At 24.8% G+C, this 11,358-nt stretch overlaps 1 protein-coding gene across 1 annotated transcript; it reads left to right on the top strand.

The window, feature by feature from the left end:
• Positions 1–374: 374 nt before the first annotated feature.
• LOC126664928 (protein RGF1 INDUCIBLE TRANSCRIPTION FACTOR 1) lies at positions 375–2,236 on the top strand. The gene is made up of 4 exons (XM_050357561.2): positions 375–540; positions 628–873; positions 988–1,128; positions 1,634–2,236. The coding sequence occupies exons 1-4, from the start codon at positions 538–540 to the stop codon at positions 1,973–1,975; spliced, it is 732 nt and encodes a 243-aa protein (XP_050213518.1). The 5' UTR covers positions 375–537; the 3' UTR covers positions 1,976–2,236.
• The last annotated feature ends 9,122 nt before the right edge of the window (positions 2,237–11,358 follow it).

The raw sequence follows: 11,358 nt of genomic DNA, 5'->3' as shown, positions 1-11,358 counted from the left end.
TTGTCGTTCTGTCTCTTTCAATTTCATATTTTCTCTGTAATTATCCGCATTTTTATTTAATCTTATACGCGTTTTGAAGGTTTAATAAAATTAGAGAAAGACTAAAGGGGTTTAAAAATGAGAATGGTAAATAGAAAAGCATCAAGAAGTATAATTAGTTAATTAAGCAATTCATAGAAATTAGAGAACAGAAAAAGAATGGGAGACACAGAAACAACGCCCACGTTCTGCTCATATCTTACTTTCTTTCTTTAATTAGATAATCAATAATTATAATACATAGTTTTAAAAACTAATGAAATTAAGCCCTATTGACAAAATGTTGTGTATTCTTCCAAGGAATAAATATATAACCTTTCTTCTCTTGTGAACCTCCATAAATACTCTCCTTATCTCCATACCCTACTCTCTCTCTTTCTCTTTCACTTCCCATACACATCACTATCTTGATCATAACAGCTCCAGAATTAGATCGAATCATCGAACGATCGACGAGTCGTTCTCTTTTATCTTTTGTTTCGCTTGGTTTATGTGATCATGGTATGTTTTTTTTTTCTTTCTTGACAAATAATTTATCTTCGCTATTAGTAATATTTTTTCATTTATTGATTTTGGTAAATTTTATAGGGAATTAAGAAGCCTGCATGGATGGAAGCACTCTACACAGAAAAATTCTTCGTGGGTTGTTGTTATCACGAAACTGCAAAAAAGAATGAGAAGAATGTTTGTTGTTTAGATTGTTGTATTAGTATTTGCCCTCACTGTGTTCCTTCTCATCGCTACCATCGTCTCCTTCAAGTACGTCGTTACGTTTATCACGACGTTGTTCGACTTGAAGACGTAGAGAAGCTTATTGATTGCTCTAATGTTCAGGTAGATTTTTTGTAATTGATTTTGTTTCAGTTAACATAATTCAGTATGTTCAATTATTAGTTTGCTGGTTTTTATTTAGCTGAATTTTGATTATTATTTTGATTATTGTATTAGCCCTATACTATAAATAGTGCAAAAGTGGTGTTCATCAAGAAGAGACCTCAGAATAGGCAATTCAAAGGGGCTGGAAACTATTGTACTTCTTGCGATCGAAGTCTTCAAGAACCTTTTATCCATTGCTCTCTTGGCTGCAAGGTATGCCACTCAATTCTGTATCATATATACCATATGATTCATTTATTTTCTTTCTAAATTATGATTATATGGTGATTTTCTTCTTTTACTCTTACATTAATAATTTTTATTTTATTTTTTTAAATAAATTTTGCATTCAAAAGTTTTTAAAATAAAAGACTTCAATATAGAAATTGATTACTTAACTTTAAATTATGAAATATATTTTATGACTCAATTTCGGAAAAGTAGGGTTTTTTTTCCATCATTAGCATATGTATAGATATGGACAAGAAGTTTGGATTTGTCATTCAATCAAATCCTTCATCAAGAATTAAGACATATTCTAGTGTATTTATGGATGCACAATTTGCATGTACATATAGGAATTGTGGTATTTTTGAACATATATGCCTTCAAATAATCTATGGAGATAATTAGAGTAAAGCAAAAGCAACATTTATTTTTGAAAGTTAATAATCGAATGTTGCAACATATTCTAATAAATTTATGTGGCGTAATGCAGGTGGATTTTATTCTGAAACATTACAAGGACCTATCTCCATATTTAAGGAGATGCACCTCCTTATCACTTGGTCCTGATTTCTTCATCCCTCAAGACATGGGAGACGAAGAGATGACCAATGAGACGCCACATTCGACAATTGTGGACTCGGACGACCCGATGAGTTGGTCGCCTAGTTCATCAGGGTCAGAGAATACAAGCATGATGTGCACGGAAATCGTACGGAAGAAAAGAAGCGGATTGTATGTATGTGCAAGATCGGCTAATAAGGTTTCCGACGAGGATATGGCTACGAGCATGAGTAGAAGAAAAGGCATTCCTCATCGATCCCCTCTATGTTAAGCAAATTAATCTAAACAATAACTAAAGAAAAACAACTAAAATATCAGTTACTACTACAATATTTTAGCTTAATTTGATGATATTTTGACTGAATCCTTCAAAATGTTATCTTTCCTTCATCTTTTCAGTTTATAAAATTAATTAATCTCTTGGTCGGGGGGTTTGTCTTAATGGCATCACGTGATTCCCAATTCCAAGTAATGGTTTGTACAATTTTCCAAGAGTTAATTCATTTTCTAAAGCTAGATATATCATTATTAATTCAAGTAACCATATCGAGGTTTTCGTTGTTTCTTGCTTCAACACTCGAGTAAACATGTCGTACGGTTGCACAATTTGTTAATCACTACATTGCATAGTTAAATGTACAACAATTATATATTTTTACTAGGGCATGCAAATACCACTAGGCTTTTAAAAAATTGTACAAAAGTATGTGATGTTGGTTTGAATTAATTAAATTGAAGTACGTACTCATCTCACCCATTTTAAAATGAATATTTTTTAGAAAAATAATTCTATATGTTCATATTTTTTAACTAAAATAATAAACATATTCTTCATATGAATTTGGGGCAATCTGATCCGTCAATTCTACAATTTATATTTAGGACAATTATAAATAACTTTCAATTTTAATATATGTTCAAGATTTATATTTAGGTTAATTGCAAATTAATACACAAATTTTATCCTAATTTGCAATGACAACACGAACTTTGAAACTTGGCAATAACTACACCAATTTTCATTTTTTTTGCAAGTAGGTACATCGACCAATCATGTAACAACACGTGGCTATATATTACAACGTTCATGTTAGTGTTTTTCTAGTTTGTTGTATCAATTTGCTAAAAAAATAAAAATTGGTGTGGTAATTGTCAAATTTTAAAGTTTGTATTGTAATTAAAAATTAGGGTAAAGTTCATGTATAATTTGCATTTAACCCTTTATTTTTATAGTTGATGATTTAGTTTTTGATTGTATAAACTATAAACAGTTGTTTTATATAATTGAATTTTAATTTCAGCTTATGAATAATTATGTAGTCAAAGTAAGTTTAAATTGGATGTTATGTGTCCGAGAATAAATTCAAATTGAAGGTTTTATATATTTATTATAAAACATAAAATTAACGGATCTAATTGTTATATTTTTTAAGGATAAATTTATCATTTTTGGAAAAGATATGAATATATAAAATTATTTTAGATTAACTTCATTTTTATTTTTTAAAAATATATTGTTATATATTATCATTATTAATATAATTTATAAAATAATTATTGTTTAGAATAAATAAGAAAAACAATTTAAATTAATTTGTAAACGCTCATTTCTTTATTTTAGAGCATTCTTTATCCCCAGTTGTTATATTATTTTCATAAACAATAATTAAACTTTTTTGTTTGTTGTTAATTATGTTTTTTTCATAATTTTAAATAAATATCATCAACAGAAGAACACATATTGGATATTTTTGAGTATTTTTTGTAGTTTTTGTTTTTTTTTTCAATTTTATAAAGAATTTGAGAATTGTTTCATCTTCAATTATTAATGGTCGATAATCATCACTTGTTAGATATTTTATACCTAAATGTATTTCCATCTTCTTGTACTTGTAAACGTTGCAAAATTGTTTCAACTAAATTTTTAAAAGTTAAGATTCCAATTGTTTTATAGTCAGCATATTTTTCATCTTCATTCTACCGTCATTGTGTTGCATTAAAGCTTGAAAAATCTCAATTCCTGAAAAAGATAATTTTTCTAAAATGAAAACGCATTACATAATTGTCTCGTTATTTTCTGTTTTATGATACAACCATGAGAACTAATTCGAATAACTTTTGCATAAAAAGTCTATAAGATTTGTTTTTACAAATAAATTTATTTTTGACTTTTTTAGATTAATTAGTTCTTCAAATTTATCTTTTTGGTCAAGAAAGTCATTTTTTATTTTATCAGTCAACTAGATCACCTAATTTATGTTCGGGAGGCAAATAAATCACGCGTTTGAAGGGATTACTTGACCTAAATTAAGAGTTTGAGGACCTAGTTGACTCAAAAAGTTTAAGTATTTAATTGACTTACAAAACTTAAAATGAACTTACTTGGCATGAGACACAACTTTAAAGACCATGTTAACTCTTTGTTCGAAAAAAATAACATAATGTATTTAATTCTTAAAATATAAATATCTTATACAGTCGGAGAAAATAAAATCTAAATAAGGAAAGTCAAAATAAATAAATGGTAACAATTACAATGATGTGTTATAATATAATTGGTTTAATTTACAGATAACGTGGTAGAATAATTAATAATTTTATCAGTGTTTTACTTAAATTTTTTTATTGATGTATTTTTTCTGATGTAATTCTTTTTAGGTGATTAAGTAAATTTTTCTTAAATCGTCGACCAATAAACCTATTTGTTATTGGGCTTTTTTATTTTAAGACCAAATTACAAGTCCATCACTAAAAGCCTACTACTTGATGCACTAAAAATGCCAAGCACTAAACATCAATTATGTGTCAAATGTCAATAGCATAATTAAGATGCTGAATAAAAAGTCCAGAGTGAGTATTTATTGTTGCTGAAGTGATGAATTGATTTGACTTTAAAAAAAAAGACTTCTTTTGGTTTTTAGAATCATTTAACTTATTAATTTTTTAAAGGGAATAAACTTTTCCTGCTTTTCTGGACAATCAAAATAATCTTCAATTAATATCAAGCAGTTACAAGTGAAAAAATTTAAAAAAGATATAACCATTTCTAATAATATGACATAGAATAAAAATCAAAGTCTTATTTGCAGATCGCCTTACAAAATTAAAATCAAAATTATATAACCGCTCTACTATCATAAAAATCCAATTCTTCGTTGTCTAACAGAAGACTCACCAAAAATTCATAAAAGTAAAAACAAATCTTTCGATATAGAAAGGATAACAAACCTTCCGATATAAAAAGGATAACAAACCTTTCGATATAGAAAGGATAACAAAACTTTCAAAAAAGAAAGACGATCACTATAATAAAAAAATATCAAAAAAAAAACCTAATATAACCTCTAAACAATTTCATCTTCAGTCTTGAAAAGATTTTGATTTATCTATAATTTTTGATTCGATATATATTGATATGATGTAGCTCGTTAATAAATTTACCAAGAAAACTAAAAAGATGAAAAAGAAGTCAGTTATTTATTTTAATTTATGTAAATAAAGTAATAAAAAAATGGCTACCGCCAACGGTAAAAATACACCATTGACGACAGTCTAAGCGAGAAAAAAAAACCTCTTAGCGGTTAGGGTTTTCTATTTTCGAGGAAAAGGAGAGAGGAATAAAATTTCACTATTTAATTAGTATAGCTTTTCCTCCTTTAAAAGAATTAGAATAATATATAGCATAATGTTTTTTAAAAATGGAATAAGAGCCATGTATTGCCCCTAATATTTGACTCAGGATCATTTATGCACTCATAATTTATAAATATCCTCCTAACGTTTTTAAATTGATTCATTTAGACTGTTACACTTAACACGATTAGGGGCATATATGATTTTTTTTTTTGAAAAACATTAATGGTGTGAGTTCATTTAAAAATATTAAAAACATATTTGCACCTTTTTAAACCATAAAGGTATAAATCATCATGTCCAACTGTTAAGGGCATTATACGATCTTTTTCCTTTTAAACATTAATTGAGTGAAAAATATGGTTTCATTGGGTCATTCAGCAAATTAGCCCTGAGGTATCTAAAAAGAAAACAGCTTGTTATGCTAAAAGCACTATAACATTAACAATTTTAGCAAAAGATATAAAATTTCTGTAATGAGCACCAATTTTTTCTGCTTTTCTCTCAAAGGCCATCATAAGCTTTTGATTATAAAATTTTTGCTTTTGTTTATGGCTACTTAATTATTTTTATTTTGCACAGAAAAGCATCCAGTGATACAATTGATTTAAAGGAAATAAAGTTAAACAGAGTTTATTCACTACATCGTCTTTATAAATAAAATTAATAAATTATAATTTATCTTTAAAGGATATCAATAATTTAATTTAAAAAAAATATCAAAAGAATAATAATAATTAATTATTATATTAAGTCATTCTTTTATTTATTATATAGTAATTAACAGTGGCGGAACTGAAAAATTTATTTGAGTGGGATGGGATTTTTTTTGGTCGAACTATACATTGTTCAACTATTTTTTTAAACGAACGATATATTATTTGATTTATTTTTAATTTTTTAGATCAAACGATGTATCATTTGGCTTAACTTTTTAATAAAAACATTATTCGATCTCCTTTAGAATAATTATCTGGAATTCATCGGTTTTGATTTTTTCTATAACCGAAATAGGACAACCGCCCCATTTTGTCCATCCCAGTTCCGCCACTAGTTATTAACTTAAGCCGCTTTTTAACATAAACGAAAGAGGTTATGTTGACTTTTACTAAATTGTCAAAAAAATATGGTTTATTCTTAATTTTATATTTCAACATTCCAATTTTTTAAATTTAATCTTTTATCTATAAATTTATTCTATTTACTTTGAGATTAATAATACTTAAATTGATTCTTTAAATCCATCTTGGTGTTTATTACTTGATCCTTCATCATGTGATAAACTCAACAAAATATAAATTGTTGGAAAGGGTTTAAAATCGGACTAGTTTCACTTTGTTTAACTAAAAAATTGTTTGAATTGTTTTAATAATCTTAATCGGAACAAATGATTAAGCATGCAATTATGCAGTTATTCATATAATTATACAGATGATTGTCTTGTTTCATTAATTTGCTTGCGTTGCTTACACGTTAGTTTTTATTTATGGATTAAGAATCAATATCTAAAAATACATAAAAACACCGTAAAAACACAATAAATACACTATTGAAAAATACTATAAAAACACCATATAAAATGCACCATAAATACACCATAAAATACACTACGAAAAACAAAAAAAATTGATTAAAAGAAAGACGTTAATAGTAGAAAGTAAAGAAGATATTTTTGTAATTAAAAAACTAAAAAATATATTTTTTATAAATAAAAAAAGTATGAGTTATAAACATGTGAAAAAACCGGAGTAGAAAGATAAATAAAGTATTTCCTCATTTAAAAAAAGTTAATAATTAATTAAATTAAAGACATAAGACATTAGTATGATCACAATTTAAATCAGCCAAATTAAAAAGTGTATTTCTGAATAAAAATGCAAAAATAATTAATAATAATATCTTTTTATGATTGATATATCAATTTAATTAGTAATTGCAAAACTATCAAGTTGGAATTTTATAACAATGGTAATTATTTTTAAAATACAATGATAATTATTTTGATGCTTGTGGAATTGAAGAACTGAGTCATATCTCTGTGGACAGTTTGATTTTGTAAGTTTGTGAAGTGGGCCTTTTTCATCAAATCTCTTCTTACAACTGTCCATTATGAGCTGTTTTTATTCTTTCAGGTGTTATTATTATACTAACCACTTCATTATTTAATTTTTATTTAACACTTGCAAGTTTCTCCAAATAATAATTTTGTGAGAACACAAGTTTCCTTGTGAAAAGAGCAATTCACATTTATTTTATTTTTTTTTGAGAAGATTTCGCATTTAACTTTTAAACACATATTGGTTTAGCAGTTTAATATAGATTTTTATTACTTTTTTATACTATGTTATATTTGTTTGATATAATAGACATAATTATTTATGTGGATATCAGTAAAATGATATGTTCAGAAATTATTAACGTTCGCTTAAAAATTTATTTTAATTTAAATTTTTAGACTAATAATATTAATATATGCTGATTTTATATATCGATTATTTAATTTATCTGTATAAATAATATTTATTCAATTTGAAGATATTAATAAATTAAGTAATCAACCCTATGACATATAAAGATATTTTTTTATTTGAAATTGATAGGTATTTTCCTAAATTTTTTATATTCTAAATTGCAAGCGTTCAATTATTATTTAAACCATTAAATATTAAATATACTGTATTCTTATGGGATTATTTTCCAAATACCTGTTTTGGGTAAAGTATTTACACCATTTTGACCCATCTTTTCCTCTTATCAAAACTTGCAATGTAAAGTTATAATTATTTTGGCGAAACATGTTTTTAGATTTGTGTAATTTTTTAGGTTTTTTTTAATGATTTAAATATTTTATAAATAAATTATTGTAGATCTATAATTTTTTGTTTATAAAATTGTTCTATTGTTCATATAATTATTTATTTTGTCTTCTCTTATTCATAGATTTGTTTATTGCTACTGATTTTGTAAAGAAAATATTAATTTATGGTGCATTTGTAATAATTTTATAATATCTTTACGTTTTAGTGTATTTTTGGTGTATTAATGGTGTATTTCTGCCGTTTTTTAGTATATTTATGGTGCATTTACAGTGTTTATGGTGCATTTATAGTGTTTATGGTGTATTTGCAGTGTTTCATGGTTAAACCACAAAAAACACTACAAAATGCTATAAATACACTACTCATACACTACTTATACACCACTTATACACTATTTATACACTATATATACACTAATTTTACATTATATAAACACCATAAAAACACTATATATACACTACTGTTACCGAAAACCGAAAAAGGTATTTTGGTAAATAAAAAAATAAAACAAATAAATAAAGTTAGGACAAAAAGTCAAAAAATAAAAATCAAAACTTGCAATGTAAAGTTATAATTATTTTGGCGAAACATGTATTTAAGAAAATTAGCACTATTCTTATTACTTATAGTATAACACATTAAAGTTGACACTAAAAAACACAAGGCTATCATATAAGGACGAGTCTAATATTTTTCAGGCATAATCATTTATAAATATTTCAATTTGTTTTTTTTAATCAATAATAAGTAACTCTTTTAGTTTTATCTATGATGCGTAGACTTTTATTTAATTGAAGTAAAATTCGCTCCTTTGAATCAACTTACTTTGATTATGCTCATGTGACAATCATCTCATGGTTTTTTTTATGTTTATTTGTTTACTTAAATGAATGAATTTATTTTCAGTAGGTCTTTATATAATGGTATTCATATGAGTAAAATTATATTATTTAATTAGAAAATTAGCTACAATTGAAATAATTATTACAAATTTAATCATTTTACAAATGATAAATTAATAGGTCTCGTTATAATTAATAAGAAATAGATAGCAAGTTGATTTTCTTGATTTGTTATATCTATTTTTATAAATTAATTTATTTTATCTAAATAAACTAAATTTTTGAATGGCAAAAGATATATTTTTATTTTTTATTAAAATAAATAATTTTTTAGTTATTTTTGCCAACCGAACCTCCAATATTTTTAAATGGTGCAAAATAACTCTCTAAGTTTTTTTCACAAAAAACACATAATTTTCAGTTTATATTCTTGCCACTTATTTCAACAGTTTTAATTATTTATTTGTCTCTCTACACGTATGGTGAGGTGTGGACCAAATATTTTTATTATTTAAATTTAATATATATGAACTCTACCATTAAATACTTTTAAATCCGCCACCCAAAATTAGCACAATATTTTTGAAATATTTTAGTTTTCTACTATAGGCAACTTAAACTTAAAGGCATTGATAAATGAAAGGTGTAAGAAATTACCTAAAACGAAGTACTATAATTTCCATGTACTCTTAATTTTAGGAGTAAAATCTTATTCAATAAGTTGTGAGATAAATGTAACTAAAAAAGTTCAATTAGCAGATTTACATTACTAGTTTCCAAAAATAGATTTATACTTATATAGTAAGATTTGAGTATTTTAAAGAAAACATGCAATGATCATTCTCATTTTTTCTTTTATCTATTTAAATTTTACTATATGAAAATAATTTATTTATATAGATATTATTTATTTAAATTTCATCATATAAGAATAATATAATTGTTTTGATTCTAAGTTATAAATCATCTATTTTACAAGAGTGTTTACTGTTTAAGGACATTTAAGAAAAATATAACTATTTGGTTGTTGAATTTTTAGTTTATATAACTTATTTTTTTTATTAAAATAGATAAATGAAATAGTAGGAAATATAATATTTTTAAAGTACATATACTGAAAATTAAACATGTAATCCAATTTTTATTATTTTGTTTTATCTATTAGTCTCATTATTTTAAATTATATTATTCTTAATTTAGAAGTCTTTTCCATTCCAAAAAGTTTTATAATAATTATTATAATTAGAATAATTAGAATCTCTTAAAATTAATAAGTAATGAAAGTCACTAGAAAAACATAGTATTAAATTTATAAAATAATATTTATCTTATTTGCAAGGTTAAAAATATAGAAAAAATATATATAAATTAAGACTTCAATAATAATAACTATCACTTAATGTTTTATTTTAATTTGATAATTGAATATTGTTGCACACTTTTAAGAACTAGCGAACCAATTTTAAAATATTAAACATTTAAGATCCAAAATTGTAGAAATCTAAATTGTTTTCATTATATACGATAGGAGCAATATTTACCTATTTTCCCAATAAAGAAAGATACTTTTTTTTTTGAAAATAAAGAAAGATAAATTCAGATCCTCCCTTTTTGACACTAAGAAGGGAAAAATGAAGGGGTAGAACACATACACAAACAATAAACCAATGGAAACTTCACAAATATTTTCTTTTTTATCTTTTTTTTTTCTGTAAAATAAATAGGAAGTGGAAACATCAAAGGTATTTTATTTTAATCAAAATGAAATTGACGATATTATTTTTTATTTTTTATTATTATTAAGATTACAAATTAATAAATAATGGCATTAGAAAAATAAAATCTTTGTTTAAATAATCTCTTGAAACCGCAAGAAAAGGCAACACCAAAGATCTCTCTTTCATTTCTTTAAAAGAAGGCAAAAATACTAAAAACTCCCCCATCTTTAATTTTTTTTTCAATTCCACCACCACCTATGAGAATTCTCAATTACACCCTATTTAAGGTTTTCAGTTTTCATCTGTACTCCAAAATAAAAAAAAATTGATAATTTAATTAATTTAATGATAAAATTATTAAAACCAATTAAATAGAGGGATTGTATTATTATTTTTTTCATTTCAAAAAAACAAATAAATTAGTATATGAAGGATTAATTTAAACTTTTTTCTAAGTAAAAAGAGGTCATTTTAGTCAATTGGAGTACAGACGAAAACTGAAAACCCTAAATAGAGTGTAATTGAAAATTCTCCTACGTGGTGGTGCAATTGAAAACAAAGTCAAAGGTGGGGGGTTTTAAGTATTTTTGCCTTAAAAGAAACATCACTAACAAATAAAATAAGTAACTGACAGCACAACAC

This window comes from Mercurialis annua, linkage group LG1-X, assembly GCF_937616625.2.
Source record: "Mercurialis annua linkage group LG1-X, ddMerAnnu1.2, whole genome shotgun sequence".
NCBI classification, from domain to species: Eukaryota; Viridiplantae; Streptophyta; class Magnoliopsida; order Malpighiales; family Euphorbiaceae; genus Mercurialis; species Mercurialis annua.
Note: the sequence above shows the minus strand (reverse complement) of the source record. Positions and strands in the feature narration are given on the sequence as shown.

Excerpts from the sequence above, each read along its gene's own strand:
- LOC126664928 (XM_050357561.2), top strand. Across the intron at positions 874-987 it reads TTGATTGCTCTAATGTTCAG|CCCTATACTATAAATAGTGC; the intron begins GTAGATTTTTTG and ends TTATTGTATTAG. Across the intron at positions 1,129-1,633 it reads ATTGCTCTCTTGGCTGCAAG|GTGGATTTTATTCTGAAACA; the intron begins GTATGCCACTCA and ends GGCGTAATGCAG.